At 46.4% G+C, this 19,599-nt stretch overlaps 2 protein-coding genes across 11 annotated transcripts in view; one reads left to right on the top strand and one right to left on the bottom strand.

Moving 5' to 3' along the window:
- PDSS1 (decaprenyl diphosphate synthase subunit 1) overlaps positions 1-17,133 on the top strand; it is a 44,432-nt gene extending 27,299 nt beyond the window's left edge. For 2 of the 3 annotated variants that reach the window (XM_059404146.1, XM_059404145.1), the window contains exons 6-11: positions 358-469; positions 570-679; positions 7,598-7,678; positions 7,784-7,897; positions 13,892-13,972; positions 16,677-17,133. In XM_059404146.1, the coding sequence (XP_059260129.1) occupies positions 358-469; positions 570-679; positions 7,598-7,678; positions 7,784-7,897; positions 13,892-13,972; positions 16,677-16,817 (639 nt within the window). In that variant the 3' untranslated portion in view covers positions 16,818-17,133. Of the gene's footprint in view, positions 1-357; positions 470-569; positions 684-7,597; positions 7,679-7,783; positions 7,898-13,891; positions 13,973-16,676 lie in introns of those variants that run through there. The other variant, XM_059404147.1, reaches the window with a different exon arrangement.
- The window catches only part of ABI1 (abl interactor 1), a 116,973-nt gene continuing 114,495 nt past the window's right edge, over positions 17,122-19,599 (bottom strand). For all 8 annotated transcript variants that reach the window (XM_059404143.1, XM_059404144.1, XM_059404141.1 and 5 more), the window contains one exon: positions 17,122-19,107. In XM_059404143.1, coding sequence (XP_059260126.1) covers positions 18,932-19,107 — 176 coding nt within the window. In that variant the 3' untranslated portion in view covers positions 17,122-18,931. The remainder of the gene's footprint in view (positions 19,108-19,599) is intronic.

Genomic DNA, 19,599 nt, shown 5'->3' with positions numbered 1-19,599 from the left:
ACAGTCGTGGCTTGAGGAAAGTGTGAACATTCCAGCGCGGCTGACCCGAGGGCCACTGGGCCCTGGTGCAGTCAGGGATGAAGCAAGAGGGTGAGATGCCCGTCCGTCTCCAGTCGGTCACTGGCTCTGCTGAGGAAGACCAGGTGATCTCTGGGATCCGACCGAATCCTGGCAATGACCCGAATGTGTAACTGATTATTACATGGACTCCTGCTGAGGACAAGGTTGGGGAAGACTTAGAGCCAAGATGACCCCTCCCTCCCCACCTGAATGTCTCTCCGGGGGGCCAGCTCTGCTGTGGGCTCTGCTGCTCTGATTCCTTTCTCTGAAAGCTTTTGTTTTTTCTTCTTCTTCTAGGCTGTACTTGCTGGTGATTTAATTCTTTCTGCAGCATCTATAGCTCTGGCACGGATTGGAAATACAACTGTGATCTCTATTTTAACCCAAGTTATTGAAGATTTGGTGCGTGGTAGGTTAATTCTGACTACTTCTTTTTTATTCAGTCCCAGTCTAATGAGCCAGGCAGTCAAGCCATATCACAAGTGACCCCTTTCTTTCTTTCCTTGTAGGTGAATTTCTTCAGCTAGGGTCAAAAGAAAACGAGACCGAAAGATTTGCACACTACCTTGAGAAGACCTTCAAGAAGACCGCCAGTCTGATAGCCAACAGTTGTAAAGCAGTATGTACGTTCTGTCTTTGTTCACGTTAAAAAAAAAAAAAAAAAGCCTCCTAGCTCTTTCTCGGGAGCTGCTCTTCATGGGGAGCATTTCCCTGGAGAACCTTCAGATAGTAACCCAAATCCCATGAGGTCATTGAGAAAAGAGTGATGACCCCGAACAGCCGAGAACTTCTGCCGCAGGGCTCGTTTTTGTGGTCCTCTCTCGCTAGGCGGACGTTCGCTTTTCATCTTTCCTCCCCAGAGTGGAATCCGAATAAGCCCTCTGCACCTGGTCTCCCCTCCAAACTTGTGTGACATTTTGAACAACTTCTCATAAGTAATTTCTTTCCCGATTGTTGTCCCGTATACCATTTCTGACATTTTACCCTTAAAAAGTGGCCAAGTGCCGTGTTCTGTAATAACACTATTTGCCCAGGAGAAAATGCCTATTAGATTGTCCTAGGGTTCTTCGTCCTTTGTGTCCTATTGAGTAGTAGATCCTTTTGGGTCTTTTTGCATGAAATATAAACGGGCCGTTTTCCAGGGCATCCGGGTGGCTCAGTGGATAAAGTGTCCTGCTCTTGATCTCAGCTCCAGCCTCGATCTCAGAGTCCTGAGTTCAAGCCCAGCAAAAAAAGAAAAAAAAAAAAAAAACCCAAAAAACAAGCCATTTTTCTGTGGCTGTAAGTCAAGTATGAACTATAACTTTTTCTCTCTCTTGCTTTCTTTGGCCTTCCCTCCGCTCTTCTTTTTTTAAAAAGTCCATATTCTCCTGAGTCTGTAGACTACAACCTGTGGCATTCAGTGCCAGCCCCTAAATGAGAGCCGGTTCTTGCCATAGCATTGCTCCTCGGACGGTATCCCCGCCTAACCAACGCGGCAGCGACGGATACTGGGCAGGCACTAGCCCATCGAGATCAAAGCAGCAGCCGAGGGAGCCCTCCAGGGGCAATATTACTGCGGTTAAAGAGGGCTCTTCCTCAGGCCTCTCCCGGTGAGAAAGGCTCATTGCAGCTAGAGTCTCCGTTCCAAAAAGTGTCAAGAAACAGATAATAGGGATGGCTGGGTGGCTCAGTTGGTTAAGCCACTGCCTTCGACTCAGGTCATGTTCCCAGGGTCCTGGGATCGAGTCCCGCAATGGGCTCCTTGCTCGGCAGGGGGTCTGCTTCTTTCTCTGCCTCTGCCTGCTGCTCTGCCTGTACTCTCTCTCTCTCTGACAAATAAATAAATAAAATCTTTAAAAAAAAAAAAGAAATGGATAATAGTGAGTCATAAAAGGATGAGGACATTTTCTTTCTAAAAAGATGTAATGGAAACTCTAAGATATGTGAATTATGGAGAACATGCTGGCCATGATTTTAGCCATTTTTGTCTTTATTCAAAGGGCCAACATTTTCTTTTCAAGGAATTGCAAGTGTGGTTTTTTTAAATAGAGAGATGGATGAAAATATGGTAGAAACTAGAACGCTGAATAAAAGAATGAATGATTTTTAAAAGGGGGTGCCAGAAAGCTGTTACCTTAACCCTTCATTGGCCATCCTACCTCTGATGGTCGAGGGCTCCATGATGTTGGAGCGCCCATCTCGTAAGGCATGCTGGGGCGCTCGGTGAGGCTCATGGATGAGTTCGCAAGCTGGAGACGGCCTCAGCGAGCACTGGCGGGTAGCAGGGCTGCTCAAACTGAACACGCTGAGAGTCGTCGTTCCCACAGAGTGGACATCCCACAGAGAACCAAGGAGATGGGCCCGAGGCACCAAGGAAAGCCTGGGTTGCGGTCCCTATCCTCTCCGTTTGGGGAGCCAGAGACGTTCTGTTCACAGCACACACAGTTGTTCATAAACCGCACCAGGTGCTTTACAGGTTAGCAAGGCACCAGTAGACGGGATATGAACAGGGCTCAGTCCTTTCTAAAAAATGAAATGCTTTACGCTCTCCACTAGGAGGCATGCGGACATCATCCCACAATGACCCACTTTTTCTGTGATTTATTCCCAAACCCCGGAACTGTTAGAGTAATAAAGCAAAATCATAGTGTGAGTATTCTACATGAAAGATTCTGTATTTAAGTGCTTACGGGTAGAATATTCCAGAGGTATTACATATTCAACATGGCTGTTTTATGTACTCCTGGTATTCAAAATGCAAAGACATGGGGCTCCAAAAGTTCATGCAAAGCAAACCAGAAGCACCCAAAAGAGGGACTACAGAGAATTTAAACATCAGAATTATTACGGAAGAACCAATCAGAGTCTAAGATGTTACGGGAGTTGGAAGGAAACTGAGCAGCTTGTAATTTATTCTATTAAAGACACGGCCACCCCCTCCCTGAACCACTCCTTGTATTTTTAATAGAAATAGTGTAAAGTCTGAGAGAGGGCTATCTAGGAATGTTTTAGGACATTGATATGAAAATAGTGATATTTTTAAATGAGTGTTATTTATTTGTATTCATAGTCACGCAGAATACAGTTGAGCTTCCAATGAAGGCTATGATTTGTTCCCTGGATAATCTAATGGGAATGAGATCTAAGAGGTCCAGTGGCCCATCCAGTGTTAGTCAGACAGTGGCTGAGCTGGGATTCGAACCCAGAACTATGGTACTGTAATCCTGCATTCGTTTGTTTTCCTTCCTTCCTTCCTTTTTTTTTTTTTTTTCATTCTGACTTTCTCCTCTCTCCAGTGCTGCATAAGCCCTGGTTCCTGTTTATTTCCAAAGCCACAGTGCACCACTTAGAGGATTTTCTTTTGTGGCTCATATTTGCCGAACACTGACTTTTGGTATGATATTCTTACCTAACCTGCAGATAGACCTTATTCCTGTTTTGCCTACTGTCATAATACTGTCATGCAAAAGGGGGAAATCTTCTGGTTCGGGATCCAGTCCCTGTTCTCGTGTTGGATTTAGCGGTCATGAATCTTTAGTCTCTCCGTCTGGAACATTTCCTTGGATATTTTGAAGAGTGCAGGCGGGTTGTCGTCGAGCCTCTCAAGTTGAATTGGTGTGTGGCTCCGCACGCTGAGAGACAGGTTATGCATTTGGGGCCAGAAAACAGCAGAAGGGATGCCGCTGCCTCGGTCTGTTGTGTCCAGGGAGGGGCACGTGTCCTGTTACTGGTGATGTTCACTTTGATGACTTGATTGTGGGGGTGACTGCCTGGTTTCTTCACTTAAAAGTTACTGTTTTTCTGATACGGGAATATATTTTGAGATTATGTAAATCTGCTTCTGATCCAACTCACCGGTTTTCGCATGTTGATAGTACCATAACGGTGGCAATGACGGTCGCGTGCGTTCTCATTCCTTTTACCCCGCGCTTCTCCAGTCTTCGATCTATGGCCTCCTGCATTCTTATTTACTATATGGATTATAACGCTTTATTGTTACTTATGTAAATGCTGAAGAATTCCATATTTGGCCAATGGGAGGACCATTGAACCCAGCTCCTCTGTCCCGTTCATCTACCCCCTTCATTCTTTCCGCACTTTCTTCAAGCCTCATCTTGTCCTTTCCAGCACTGGGATTCGTAATCCCTCCAAAGAGGCCTGTTCCTTCTGGCGGAGAATGGTATTTAGAAACCAAGGTCCTGCGCTATATGTTTGTGGCTATGCGTCTCTCTCGGGCCTTTTATATCTCATCTATCTCATTTATGTATTTATTTTATAATTATATAGTTATTTTTAACGTTTGAGCGAGAGGGAGCAGGAGCAGAGGGGAGGGGCCCAGGGAGGAAGCCCCGACTCCGCGCGGAGCAGGGGCGGTGTGCCTTCCGCGGTGCCTGTGCGTGTCGCAGCGGTGCCCCGACGGGCCGCGGGGCTCCCACTTTGTGCGCGTGGCAGGGAGGACCCGGGCTGCGGTGGAGCTGGAATTCGCATCGCTCTCTTCTAAAGGAACGCGAGCGATTTGGCGGACGCTCGAGGGCTTTCCCTACCTCGATCGAGCTCTGTGCCGCTGTGTCGCTCTGTGCCGCTGTGCCGGCGGGTTTTCCCACCCTCCGGAGTGTGTGGGCCCCGCCCCCCGCAGTTTCAGCGGCTCTTTATGGACGAGGAATACTCGCTCTTGACCTGGGGCTTATGCTGCCTGTGTGCCCCGCGCCCCCCCCCCCCCCCCCCCCCCCCCAGTACTAGCCGGGTTTGAGAACAACCTGTTCCGGTACTTCTGCCCTAAGGACGCGCGCCAGCGGTCGGGTCTGCGTGGGCTGCGAGGAAGACTCCAAGTGCGCGCACACGTGTCTATCCCGGGGACGCGCGCGCTCATGTCTGTCCCGGCGGACACCCGCGTCAGAAACACCAGGCGCCCCCGCAGGCAGCTGGAACCCCGGCCTTTACAAGACAGGCTCTGGGGAGCCTTCCAGGAGGTGGGGCCGCGGGCCTGCTTCCCCCAGACCTGTTGGCCGAGCTCCGCAGTCTTGGACGTAACTGGTCCTGGTCGCCCACGCACCGCCGGAAAGCTACGGGGCACCACCGTCTTCGGGGGCGCGAACGGGAAGCGCTCGAGTCCCGCCCGCGCCCCTCCGTGCTTCTCGCGTGGACCTTCCCGGCTGCGGAGGGACGGACGCAGGCGGCCCCTCCCCGGGCTGCGGCGCGAGCAGTGGGCTTCCCCCCCGCGCTCCGAGAGTTCGGAGCACAGGCGGCCCTTGCCCGGCCACCCCGCCGCAGCGGCCCACGAAGCGCAGCTCTGTTACGGGTCCGAGGGGGCCGGGCCGCACGGCCGTGGGCTTGCTCGGGCTCGTCGTCTGGCCTCTGGGCCGCCACGCCGCGTAGGAAAGCGATGACGAGAACATTCCCCGCAGTCAGACCGTTTGGGTTCAGATTCTGATTCCATCGTTTCCAGCCCCGGAACCCCTGGTCCGTGCGCCCTGGGCGTCCAGGCCTCGCTCATGAGCGAGTGACCACGCGGGAAACCTCGGGCTGGGACCTGCCGTGCTGGTGCCCAGGACAACTCGCTGTCGCCGACCATCAGCCACAGCAGCAGTGCTTCTGGGTGGCCGCGAGGCTTAAGAGACTCTGGAGTCTCCATCCTAGGAGCTCCGTAAATTTAGTCCAGTGAGTTCAGAAGGAGAATGGCTTTCACGTGTGTTACTTCTGAGGAAGAAAGCTGGCTGTTCGGTGCTGTTGTGTGTTGCGGTAACTGCGGGAGCCGGAGTGCGGAGTGCGGAGGGGGCGACCTCGCGCTCCGAGCTCGGCACCTGCCCGGCCGCCAGGATCGCGTCTGCTCAAGCGCTCAGCCGGGGTGACGGATAGCTCGACTCTCGCCGGAGGTTCTAAATTGCCTCACGTGTGGTCTCCCAGATTATTTAATTTGGTTGGAAAGAGGACCCCCTCCCTGTAGCAGTTTCGAGTTTATTATTCACTCCAGGAAGTGGCCCGCTGACCTCTCCTGGCGCGCACTTTGTCGTCGGGGGGCTTGGAGCCAGCGCGACGCGTCCCGGGCTTCCTCCGTCTCCAGAAACATCCTCAGGGCTGAGCACGTGGTGGGATCCGGCTCGTAGTAGTCACGGGGCGCGGACACTGCCAGCTCCTGTTTCTGCGCTCGGGATGAGGAAGACTGCAAACTTCTAGTGTTAAAACCAGCTGCCAGGCTCCGTGCAGAGTTCAAAAGTTGTGTGACTCGCATTCCTGGCAGCAGCCCTACCAGCTAAGGGCTTTGGATCCTGCGTTTTATAAAAATGGATGCGAAATACTAAAGAAAGCGCGGGAATGGCGGGACCTCTGGGGGGGGGGGGGGCGTGAGTGCGCCCCTCGCGGCCTGACTGCCGAGCCCCGCTCCGCCCCCACTTGGGCGCCGCTGACGCCTGAGCTGACTGGGCCCCGACGGGAGGGGGGGGGCAGAAACAGAAGTCAGGAGACGGATTCATCATCGGTGACCCGCTACAGGCAGGACACTGACGCCATCTGGCTGTGTCGTGCACTCAGTGTAGACATTTCCCCTCCAGTGGAGTCGATGCTACTCTTGTTCCCTGCTTTGGGGGTTTACCCGGTCTTTGTTTTCTGGAAATGTGGCCGGGCCTGCTTAGCGTGCCTAGCAGAGCAGTGGAAATGCTCCCAAGCCAGTGCCAGCTAGGTTTTTTGGGGTTTTAAAAAGACTTAGAAGTCCTGTTTCTCCTCCCCTGAAAAGCGGGGAGGGCTTTCAGGCAATTAGTTACTTCTTGCGTAAGGAACAAGCCGCAGGACCAGTGAAGACACTTTGCTAATGAGAAAACAGTATTTGTCTGAAGCATGAGGTTGGAGGCTGTTACATATCAGGAAGTAACTGCGTTTGAGAAAAGAGTGAAATCACCAAAAATTATTAAAAGAAAGGAACTACAAATGAGGAAATAGATGGCAACATCTGTGTGATTAGAGCAGATGAGATACCTCTTCCTAAAACAAGGCCTAATCAATAGATTTTTAATTTTTTTAAATTTTTTATTTTTTTTAAAGATTTTATTTATTTATTTGACAGAGAGAGAGAGATCACAAATAGGCAGAGAGACAGAGAGAAAGATGAGGAGAAGCAGGCTCCCTGCCGAGCAGAGAGCCCCATGCGGGACTCGATCCCAGGCCCCTGGGATCATGACCTGAGCCGAAGGTAGAGGCTTAACCCACTGAGCCACCCAGGCGCCCCAATAGGTTTTTTAAAATGGAGCCAACCTGTAGGCCAGGTTTGCTGTGTGCTGAAAGCAGCAAGAAAGAGGACTTACCCCGGGAAAGGAGGGGTGGAGACTAGCTTCCCTAGAATAGAAGCGAACAATCTGCGATGGAGGCTGAAATCCTTCCGCTGAAAGCACGGGCATCGTGCGCGCGTCTGGTCTCGCTCTGGTGGCGGGATCGCCTGACTCTGCCTGTGACGCGGACTCATCTGCTCTTTTTCCAGGGAGTGGGTCTCTGCATCCTTGCATGCGGGGGGAGGCTGCCTTGCTTGTTGTCAGCAGCTCATTCCAGAATTCTCTCTCTGCTTCAGGTCTCTGTCCTGGGATGCCCGGACCCAGTGGTGCATGAGATTGCCTATCAATACGGAAAAAATGTGGGCATCGCCTTTCAGGTTGGTCCTCTGCTTTTTAGGAACGTGGCCCGTTGGCACAGTGGGAAGGGCGACAGTGACACCCAGGGTGGCATGCTGCTGACATCGCGTGTTCTCATTCACTAGCTCATAGATGATGTGCTGGACTTCACCTCGTGTTCTGACCAAATGGGCAAACCAACGTCAGCGGACCTGAAGCTCGGGTTAGCCACTGGCCCAGTCTTGTTTGCTTGCCAACAGGTACGTTTCCCCAACTCCCTCAGACACGGAGCTTTGTATCTTCCCGGCTCGGCCGATGGGAGGGTTCAGATAAGGAAGATGTGGGAAAGCATTTACCTAAGAGACCTCAGATCTGGAGTCCATCCTGACTTCTGTGACTGAGATGTTGGGACCAGTTATTTTTCTTCTGAGCTTTCTCTGTGCCCTTACCTGTGACCCTGAGGATGAACTGTGATGGTCACAGAGGCACTTCACAGATGAAATGCTGTATGCATTTAAGGTAGCATTATGAGGATTTCCGTGTACTTTAGGCACTGACAAGGTGAATCGTCTCCACATTTTGATTATTGGACTGGACTTGGGGTGTACCTCAGAGCCCCTTAAAAAGGCACAGGAAGGGCCTCCAAGCATGAGAAGTTCTGCAGTTCTAGAAGTTTAATGAGACCTGCTTCACAGAGGCTCGGCCATGGCCTCAAAATGTCAAGAAGTCGGTAGAACGCACTGCTAGAACCCCATAGTTCCTTCCTCAGATTGAGGGACTGTCCATTAAGGAAGGAAGTAAAGCTGCCTTCGTAGTTTCCTTAGTGTGGATGAGGGCTTAGGAACTTCACGTGCTGCAGGGACTGTGAGGCAGGCAGACGTTTCCAGAGTCTGCTCTGGAGCCCGGCCACATCCCTTGGGGCTGGGCCAAACGTGGTTTGCAGTAAGTGGGACATTGGCTGGCATTTGGACATCTTTTTAATTGATTTTCATCTTTGTAGTGTATTTAAGCCAGTGAAAACTTAGCAAAGAAATAAGATGTTCATCACCATGCCACGAAATTAAAAATTGGCTCTTCGGTCTAAAATTTTAGTAACTTTTAGTCTTTCTGAGATCTTTTGCCTCTGTTCTTTCTCAGAATTTACAAAGATATAAACTATGTCTTCCGTAGAACTCAGTGAGTCCATTATTGAAACCAGTGACCTTGCTTTTGATCAGTTTCTGGTCCAGGAAAGGAGAGATCATCCTTTTTTTTTTTTTTTTTTTTTTTTTAATTTATTTGACAGAGGGATAACAAGTGGGCAGAGAGGCAGACAGAGAGAGAGGAGGAAGCAGACTCCCCGCTGAGCAGAGAGCCTGATGTGGGGCTCGATCCCAGGACCCTGAGATCATGACCTGAGCTGAAGGCAGAGGCTTTAACCCATTGAGCCACCCAGGCGCCCCAGGAAAGATCATCTTTTATCCACTGTCTAGCAGAGCCATAACTTGGGTAATTCTCCTTGGAGGAAGCTGATGGCTTGGGGGGTCTGGGCCAGGACAGCATATTAGTGAATAGCAGTCAACTGAGGAACGAGGGGTCCAAACACAGATGTTGGATTTTAGAAATATCTGTCCTCACTGCCAGGCTCTGTCCTTGCAGAATTTGGAGGCAGAGATGACGAGGAAATGGCGTGCTCTAGATGGCTCCTTTCTCCTATGGAGACTCACTTGTCAGCTCAAAAGGAGAATATTAAAACGTGTGCTAAGTTCTAAAAAAAACTTTAGAAAATCCCCTTTAATAGAAAATCCCCTTTATACGTTAAAGCTGACCAAGGACATTTTATCTTTTCCCATGAGCCCACATAAAAGTAGAGGATTCACGAGTCGTGTAAATGGAAAGGCATGCCCGAGGCTGGAGAGAGGGCAGTCACGGCCGCCACCTAGACAGCTACGACCACTGGTCTGTCTGCCCCCGAGACCCTGGCCAGCAAATGCGAGTCCTTGAGTGAAGACAGCTTCTCAGGATGACTAAGGAACGGGTCTTTTCTGAAAGAAGCTTGCAGTCTACCAAAAAGCTTTGGGTGTCATACTTTTCAAAATCGTAGCAGTTACAAGTGATCGCCGTGAGCCCCCGTGACGCTACGAGCTGAGTCTGTAGGAGTCTGTGAGATGACAGAGCCGGTGCCTGTCCTGCTTGAATTTGCTTTCCTCCACACACAGGAGTAAGGAGCAGTTCTCCCTTAAGATACAGTGGGTCAAAGTCAGGGGGAAAAATGGATCACTCCTACACATTAATTAGTGAGTAATACATAAGAGATTAAAAATGCTGGTAAAAAAAAAAAAAAGGCAAGGAAAAGGAACACACAATTGCTTACAGCGTCCCAGACCGCGGTGCTACGAGTGTCTCACTGGGAAATGTGGCATCACGAGGCACCCACTCACCCTCACCAGACGGCGCGTTCCCATCTGCCCATACGGCGGTAGGGGAAGGAGTGAAAAGCTGCGCTCGGCAGCCTCAGAAAAGGGAACACACAGAGAGGCCAAGCAGGAAGTGACTGGGCAGAGCTTGTTTTTTGTTTTTTTTTTTTTTTAAGATTTTATTTATTTGACAGAGATCACAAGTAGGCAGAGAGGCAGGCAGAGAGAGAGAAGCAGGCTCCCTGCTGAGTAGAGAGCCCGATGCGGGGCTCGATCCCAGGACCCTGAGATCATGACCTGAGCCGAAGACAGAGGCTTAACCCACTGAGCCACCCACACGCCCCTGCGCAGAGCTTGTTTCTTAAGCAGACTCCCCGTTCTGTCCTGTGGCGATTAGGCCAAAATGACTCAAAAACGTTTTAAGTCATTTTCAAAGAAAACATCAAGTTTAGGCTCTGTTGTGGATGAAACTGTCAAAAAAGGGGATTCTTGGCCAGAAATGTGTGAAAAGATTTTTACAGGGCCAAACGTGATTTTGAGTAAAATGGATTCCAAACACGAGACTGTGCAGTGTCTCCATTGTACGAAAGTGCGTTTTTTTCCTGGTTTGCGAAGGATTCTTTGGTACATTCTCTCTAATCTCACAGCTCCTCTCTGTGGTAGGTATTATGCCCACTCTACAAGTAAGAAAGCGATGCGCAAACTTGGCCAAAGTTAAACATCTGGTAAATGGCACAGCAGACAATCACACACCAACTCCTGTAAGACCAGTAGTGTTCCTTTCGCTCCACGATGTCCGATTCTGGCAGCGTGGACGCTGAGGAGAGCTTGTCTGATCCCCCGTGGGGCTTCCCGCAGAGCAGGTAACGCGTGTGCTCTGGGCCTGGGTCGCTCCAGAAGAGCCTGTGTCCGCTCCCGGGACCTGTCACTAACCTGCCCACTTAGTGGAGTCCTCGTAAGAGGTCTGTCATCTTTTTCCATAGGTGGGTGAGTTTTGTTGGCCAGTTACTTAAATGAGTCTTTGAATTTTTCCATCTGAGAACACGGAGTCTCGACCACAAGCAGCTCTGGGAAAACGCTTACCCTTTCCCACCCAGCTGTTGTTTTGAAATAGGAATTCGTTGGACCCTGCAACTTAGTAGAAGCTCCCTCTCTTTGAATTCAGTATTTCTGACATCACTCTGAAGAGCTCTCTGGATAAGTTAGTACAGGGGATTTAAGAAAAATTTCGGGATTTCTGGAGGGATCCCGGGATGACAGTGTCCTTCCAATCTGTGTGTGTACGTGGATTTTTTGTAAGAACAGAAACGTCCTGTTAAATCTTTTAAGGAGTATGTAAGTTGGATATTGAGCTCTTCAGAAACAAAATGGAAGTGTTTTTTGGTTGTGGGTTTTTTGGTGTTTTTTTTTGGTTTTTTTTTTTTTTTTTGGTGAGATTACATTTGTTCTCAAATATCCTTTAAAAGATCTTTTCCTTTCTTCTGTTTCTCTTATTTGATAAAGTCACCAGACCCAAATGTCAGCCTGTAGCCGCACTTCCAGCTGCCATGAGCAGCCCCAGCCCCTGCACCAGCTGTCCTGGCTTCTGTCACTGTTGACTAGCTGTCCCTTAGTTACCCAGGTTTTGTGTGAGTAATCTCGCTACATTTATTGATCACCTTTCTAGTTTAGTTTAGTTTATGGATACATTTCACAGTCAGAATACGATTTGTCCTACTCTTTTTTCCGCCCCCCCTAACGATTTATTTATTTTCGAGAAAGAGAGAAAGCCTGGGGGAGAGGCAGAGGAGAACCCTCAAACTCCCTCCTAAGCATGGAGCCTGACGCGGGGCTCCCTCCCACTACCCCAAGAGCATGACCTGAGCCGAAATCAAGAGTCGGACATTCAGCTGAGCCACCCAGGTGCCCCTGATCTGTCCTATTCTTAAAAGGTCTCCCTACCCTCAAACTTAAATAGCCTGGGCAAAAATTTTCGTATTTCTCATGAAATCTGCAAGCAGGCAACTGTTGTTCCCGTTAAGGCTTCTCCTTTCTTCTCCACATCGCACACAGTAAGGGGACCGAGGAAGGCCTGGGGGAAGAGTTTGGTATTTGCATATTAAAATTGCACACACTACATGTTTAAAGGAAGGATGTAGTCACACTTACAGCAAATATTTTCTTCACACTTTTTGCTTTCTCGATGCTTTTTATAATAAAAGGAGTCAGAGAAGCCACACAATCAGCACATTTTACCACCCTTGTTGGTACAGCAGAAAGAGCTCATGTACCATAAACAAATGATTATCCCAGATGCCCGGAACAGCGTCCCGTCACCTCTGAGCATAGGGCCTTCCAATTTTGGAATGCGGTATTAAGACAAATGCTTACTTGATTTGGCTTTTTACCACCTAAATTGATTGACTTGAGCTTCCTGATGTGTTTCCTGTAAAACTTACTCGATTCTTAAAAGGCCAGTAACTAAAACAAATTACATGTTCTCATTTAAGAACTAACCGTCTGCCGGCCTCTACGTTTTCTAAGCATGGGAGCAGCTTCTGCGTGTTTAGAACTTTGTTCTGACACATACTTGACTCTGAAAGGAACACTTAATTCTTCATCTGTCATCATCCGGTTGAGGTTTTTCTCTGTGTGCCCTATTTTTTTCTTCTAGGATTACTAATACCGTGATGGTGGTTACAGGACAGCAACTTCAGGCTCACTGCCAGGGAGAATCTGGCAACTGCTGTAAGCACTGATGTGTCCAGAACCAAACATACCTTACCTCTTATGTCATGGAGCCAGAAGCTGTTAGAGCTAACGGGTGTCCGCTCGTTTGGTTAAGCAACCTCACGACACTGAGGAGGAGGGTAGGACCCACAGGTGACAGGGCTCACTCAGCTTTGGAGGCTTCAGGACTAGGGCTCTGACTAGTCTAGAGAATGAAGGGATCTGGTGTCCTGACTTCCTGGTTGTTAATGGTGACGATTCTCCCGAATTGTTGCTCCCCACTGCAGAGCACAGGTTGTCTTCAGTGTACCTGTCTCCTTTTCTCTCTTAGTGCCACAGCTTCCCTCTGGTCTTCTTTATAATCCACAACAGTAACATGACTGGCCTCTCTGCCTCTGCCTCCTCTAATTCAGTGGGTCTCAAACTTGGCTGCACATTAAAAACACCTGGCGTGCTTTTCAAATCTTGATGCCAGGGCCAGACCCCGGCCCCCGCCCCGCCCCCACCAGCAAAATCCGAATCCTTAGGAGCAGATCCAGGCAACCGCAAGCTTCCCGACTGACTCTCGTGTGCAGTCAACGTTGAGCACCCTCTGCTCGTAATACCTGCTGCTCAGACACCTCAGTGGCTTCCAGATGTCACTCAGTTTAGCACTAAAAGTAGAATGCTTAATTCCCACCCTCATCTTGGGCCACTGCTTCTCAGAATGTCAGTAGAATTCATATCATCCGGGAATCTGCTAGAAATGTGTGCTCAGGCCCCATCCCTACTGATCAAGAAACCTTGAAGCAGTGGCCCAGTAGGCCTCTAGTGATTCCGGTGCAAAAGCTTGAGAACTCTTAGAGAGGGCAGTAAGGGGATTTTAGGGATGTAGCTTGCTCTTTCTTTCTTACTCACTGGTGGACCCAAGACTAAAATAGAAAGGACACCAGAATGAACAAGATCAGCAGCTGCCTCTCCTGGGCACCCGCTCAGTCCTGGGCATGGAAGACGAATGTGTCTCTTAGCTCTGCTTCTTTAATTGCTACAATTTATTGCCCCCGCCCCCAAACCATCAAAACATTTAATCACCTTTTTGTTTTTTCCTGTTGTTATAACATTTGATTCTCACAAGAGCAATAAATAAATATTTTCTTTCTTTATGGCTAGTTCCCAGAAATGAATGCTATGATAATGAGACGGTTCAGTTTGCCAGGAGATGTGGACAGAGCTCGACAATATGTATTACAGGTAAGATTTTTTTTTTTTTGAAGATTTTATTTATTTATTTGACAGATCACAGGGAGGCAGAGAGGCAAGCAGAGGTGGGGGGGAGCAGGCTCCCTGTTGAGCAGAGAGCCCGATGTGGGGCTTGATCTTGGGACCCCGAGACCACAACCCAAGCCAAAGGCAGAGGCCCAACCCACTGGGCCACCCAGGCGCTCCCCAGGTAAATTATTTTACGAAGAAATAAGCCAGGAGCAGGTCAGTGCAGCAGAGTTCTTTAACCAAATAACAGAACAAATTTTAGATGCAAGACCAAGTGTGGTCAATTGTTGACTTGACAAAAACTGAGGAAGAGAAACTTGTAGGATTCTTTATTCTTCTAGAACTCTTTCTGAAGACTAATTTAAGTGGTCCTGGGTAAGGTTTGGACATTAGGACTTCTTTAGAGCTACCAACATGATTTTTTTTTTTTTAAGATTTTTTATTTATTTGACAGAGTCACAGGCAGGCAGAGGCAGGCAGAGAGAGGGGGAAGCAGGCTCCCCGCCGAGCAGAGTGCCTGACGCGGGGCTCAATCCCGGGATCCCAAGTCGAAGGCAGAGGCCCTAACCCACCCAGGTGCCTCTACCCAAGTGATTCTACTGTATCGTATGGGCTGAGCCCTGCTGGTTTGAAAGCCATCTTCCTCAAATCCATTGGCAGCACTGCTGCCCTGCAGTCCCCCAGACAGGCCTCCTGGTACAGGCTTACCTTTGCCACCTCCAGGTTATTGGGTGCTCACAGCTGTCCCCTCAGTGTGGACCATCCCTGGTCCCTCCTGGAACTGCCTTCAGTGGTCACTCAAGAACCCACAGAGGCAGACCGTTTCACCTTCAGGGGCGGTAAGCTTATTTCAGATATACTGCCACATATCCTCAGAACTTTCCTGTAGAAGCCAGATCTTTGTGCGTATTTTCACTTTCAATAACTGTCTTTCAAGAGTGAACTCTTTCCAAAATCTAAGTTATTTGGAGCCAGTAGAGCTAATGAATGAGATGGGTGAGCAGTTTTTAGTAAGCTAATGTGTGGTCTGATCTGTGGTTAGTGCAGTCCTTCAAATAATTACCTGTCAGATTTCCAAAAAGCAAGACCCTCTCCAAAGGATGTATTTCTCTAAGCCTCTAAACTGCTAAGCATCCTAATGTGCTACCACCTCTTTGGAGGGTAATCTGGCAGTACTGTTCAGGACTCAGGAGAGACTGTAGCTGATAAAGAGGTGATGTACCGGGAGAGGTTCTGCTGTCAGAATTACTGAAGGCTGAAGTGGGAAGTGGGACTGCAAAGAGGGGCAATTAACTGTCACTTTTAGCAAAACAGTGATGAAGATCCAGCAAGCCTAGACATACGTGCATTTAGAAAGGTACAAGAATGTTCTCTTAAATTCTCCGAAGACCTCTAAATCCTAACTCCCTTCACCCAGGGCTCCTTCCTAGTCCCTGTTCCTTCATTAAATGTGAATGAACAACTAGGATTTACTTAGAATTACTATTGATGAAAAGTTTGGTGAGTGAGACCAAGATAAACAGAAATATTCAGGGAAAAATATAAAATTGGGGGGTGAAAAAATACCGTATCCATGGAATAAGGTATTTAAAAAATAATAAGTACGAGCTCAAAGAATTCTAAGTGGTTGTGAAAAACTAGCTCCAGAGGAGGGTTATAACATGAAATGAACAAACCCTTAAAAACAAACAGTAAGAGAATAAAATGAGAAAAGCTTTTAGAGGGTCAGTATGATGTAACAGGCGTTTCAGAAAGAGAATCCAAAAAGAAAATGAAAAGTGTGGTCAGGAGAAGAGTTCAGAACTGGCTCGGTGTACAGCAAAAATCCTGGACGCTGTAAGGCAATAGGTAAGGCCTAAATGATGAAGAAACATTCTAAAGCTAGAATTCTATATCCTTTCAAACCATTCATTGAGTTAGTAAGTCCTCCTCCCACTTACACTATGCAGTTGAGTTATCTGTGGATGTATTTTAGTAGCAACATGGAAACCCCAAGACCGTGAAAGCTGTGAGCACTCAAACCAGCAGAACAGGCTGCATCTGATAGAGACCTGCTGGGGCCGGCACGGGCACAGCTGGAAGGCGGTCAGTCTAACAAACAGGATGAGGAAGGCAGTAGAAAGATCAGGCAGTTACATTCAAGAGTGGGATTTGGTATACTAAGGTAAAGCAAAATAAAATGCATCCTATTTTGTACCAGTAAAGTACAGAATATCAGAGGCCTTTCAGAGTGACTTCAGGAATATTCTACTCTGGTTAGGCTAAATCCTCACCTTTCTCAGCACAAAGGCAATAGATAATGACTGAAGTTGCTAATTAAGACATTAAAACCAGCAGGTAAAGCTGGGCTCTGTGGAAGAAGGGAACTGTTGATCTCCATCCTTTGTGCTTTATTATGTATATGTTTGTTTTTTAAATTTATAACTTTATCACTTAAAAATCGAATCCTTAAGGGAAAGTAGGTGGCTATTTTGATATTAATGAGTTAGTTGCTTTGCACGCTGATTCAATACAAAAGTGCTTCCATCTGAGGAGAGTGCATCAACGCAGCAGGCGTGGAAGCGGGAATGATGAGCTGGGGGAGAGAGCACTGGATCACGACAAAGACATTTTAACTGTCACAGCAAGAATTTAAGAGCTGAGCAGAGAGTGAGGAGTCTGTCCCCTTTTGTTCTTGACCCACCAGAGTGACGGTGTGCAGCAAACCACCTACCTCGCGCAGCGGTACTGCCACGAAGCAATACGAGAGATCAGTAAACTTCGACCGTCCCCGGAAAGAGACGCCCTCATACAGCTTTCAGAAATCGTCCTCACGAGAGAGAAATGACAACTCTTTCTGTTACTTCTGGCAGCTATTTTACCAGACCGTGCCTAAAGAATTTTGTGAAATATTCTTTGCTTCATGTGCAGGTAACCAAAAATCATTTCAAAAAATCATTTCAACCTTATTGATGGGCAATTTTTTTTTATTGGCAAAGTTTTTCAGAAAACTTTTTAAATGTAATTAAACCATCCGAATCTGTAACTCTAGTTCTGTAAATTCTAATCGAGGTATCTTGATGGTTATATGTGGTATTGTTTACACTGTTAAGATCCACATGTAAAGCCATTACACAAATAAATAATCAATGTTAAAATTCAAATGGTTTATCGTGTTTCACCATAGGAGTAAAGGTCACAAAAAATGTGAAGTCTACATTTCAATCCACATTAGATTTTAACAGTATCCAAAATTTCATATAGGAGAATGGTTTATTATAAAAGACTGTACATAAAATTTAGACAACAGGTTATATACAAAATTAAGAGAACATTCCACTTGAAAAAATGAAAAAGGTTGCTAGCTGATCACTAGTGATACTGAAATCCTGTTTAAAATTAACAAAGGCAAAATGCATATACAACAGTCACGTTGATTTGGTAGCAATAATGGCCTTTAATTTTCAGGAATAAATGTTCTGCACTAGTCTTACCATTTACTATGCTGTTACACGTCTGTAACGCCCAGTACATAACTGTAATTTGAAATCCAAACAAATCTTCAATACACAGAAACCCACACTTGAGTGCTCTACTTTAATATCCTAGGCAATATTGAATTACACACAAGGTAAGAAAAAAACATCCCTCTAACCTTCCCTTAAATTAAGAGGAGACACACAAAGTGCATGTGTTGCATTTCAGTTATTTCAAAAGACAATATAAATTTGTTGGTCAGGTATATTCCCCGTTCACTGATTATATATGATCCACCTTTTTTCGAATTATTTTCTTAAAACGTTTTTATGTTGCTAGTGCCAGGTAATGGATTAAATAGCGCCTATTCAAAAGTCAGTTGCACCCACTTCCCCACTTCTACAAAAACAACATGTAAAAGATAATTTCCTTTCATTGAACCCCGTATACAACAATCCACTGGAAAACCCAAGGACTGATACAGCAGTCCTTAAGAATTTTACGTACAGAATGTGCATACTTTAACACATTTTCTTAGCTTTGAAAAAGTTACTTTAGAAAAGGAATTCAGCAGATTGACTTGTAAATACCCATCTCAGATTTTAAATCTGCAAAAACCAGTCACTGCCACTGGGACAGGTTGAGATAAGGCTAATATTTTTTTTCCAAGTTAATATATTGAGAAAATAGAACCATAATTCTGCAATAAATCAGTATCTTTATTTATTTATTCATTTATTTATTCATTTACTTATTTATTTTAAAAGCAAACCAGTGAAGGAAAGGACAAAAACCTTTGGTTCACTTAGGTATTTATGAATGGAAAAAATTTATACTGCAAATTCACTCATTCAAAAACTCAGGTGCGAGTTCCAGCATTCCAGATAACCCTTTGTTTTGTCTCACATGGAGACCTTAGAGACTCCATTCATTTCGAGAGACCTAAGTACGAGTACTCCAAGTAAATATTACACAAATTGGAAGCATCTTGGATTTTTTTTTAAGTATATTTCAATACATAAATCTGTATGCATGCTTTAAACAAATAGCATATTTCAAGAATGAGAAAGTCTAAACAAAAAGTATGACCAGCACCAGGATTGAAATTTTCTGATTTTAATATTAGTCTGACATAGCGTTAGTAACCATGCTGCACTGAACATGTAATGGTACAGTCTGAATCATGATTTGTTAAATATTATACCCCACACCCCCAGAATACTTAAGCTGGTCATAAAGTTAACTGTGTAAGTAAGTACATAAGCATAATCAGTTACAGACAGCCTCTTGTATAAATCGCTGTTTAGCAATACACAAACTGCCTCAAAGATGTATGCTTACAGGTAGACATTCAGTTATATCAATAAAACAGCATGTCCTGAAAGTATGGGCACATTTTAAAACATTTTAAGACAATTCTGTTAACCATAATAGTCCCACAGTATGACTGAGTAATAAGAACCACCTACTTTAAAAGCAAAAAATTTAATCAGTATAGTGCATGATTGATTCAACGTAGTTCCCAGGGAACAGACCAGTCACTCGGTTGCAGACTCCTTCATACCAGCCGTCGTCATTCTTCTTTATGACGTAAATGATTGCACCCTCCATAAACGATAGCTCATCATCCTTGTCTTTTGTATAATCATATATTGCCACAACTATGGACAGAACAGTTGAAATGCCATGGTGAGTGCACTATTTCCAACATTTAACTGAATTTTTAAATGCAATGCCAGTTAAATCGATAGTATAGCAAAACCAACTATTTGTACAAATACTGTTAATTCTTATATTGGTAAAAACAGGTTAAGTCAGTGGCCAACCATGTGCCTCAATCACTGGCTTGATGGTAGGACCAGACTGACAACTTAGCTAGAGAGAAGTCCACAGTTCCCACCAATCTATCCAGGAAAGATCCCTGAATTTTCATATTTATTCGATGTTTCAATTGTTCAAAAATCGACTAAGTGCCAACCATTGCAAAACACCATTTTCCAAAACAAAGCTACAGAGCCAATCAGTAAATCAGGTAACAACCCAACCCAGTTTGGAAATTATGCATATCCTGGGAGGTCAATCTCATCCTACTCATCCACAGAAAATAGGCAGAGAATTTATGGAGCCATACCTAGATTGTTTAAGAGTATTTA

The sequence above is a fragment of the Mustela nigripes genome, chromosome 6 (genome assembly GCF_022355385.1).
Source record: "Mustela nigripes isolate SB6536 chromosome 6, MUSNIG.SB6536, whole genome shotgun sequence".
Classification (NCBI taxonomy): Eukaryota; Metazoa; Chordata; class Mammalia; order Carnivora; family Mustelidae; genus Mustela; species Mustela nigripes.
Note: the sequence above shows the minus strand (reverse complement) of the source record. Positions and strands in the feature narration are given on the sequence as shown.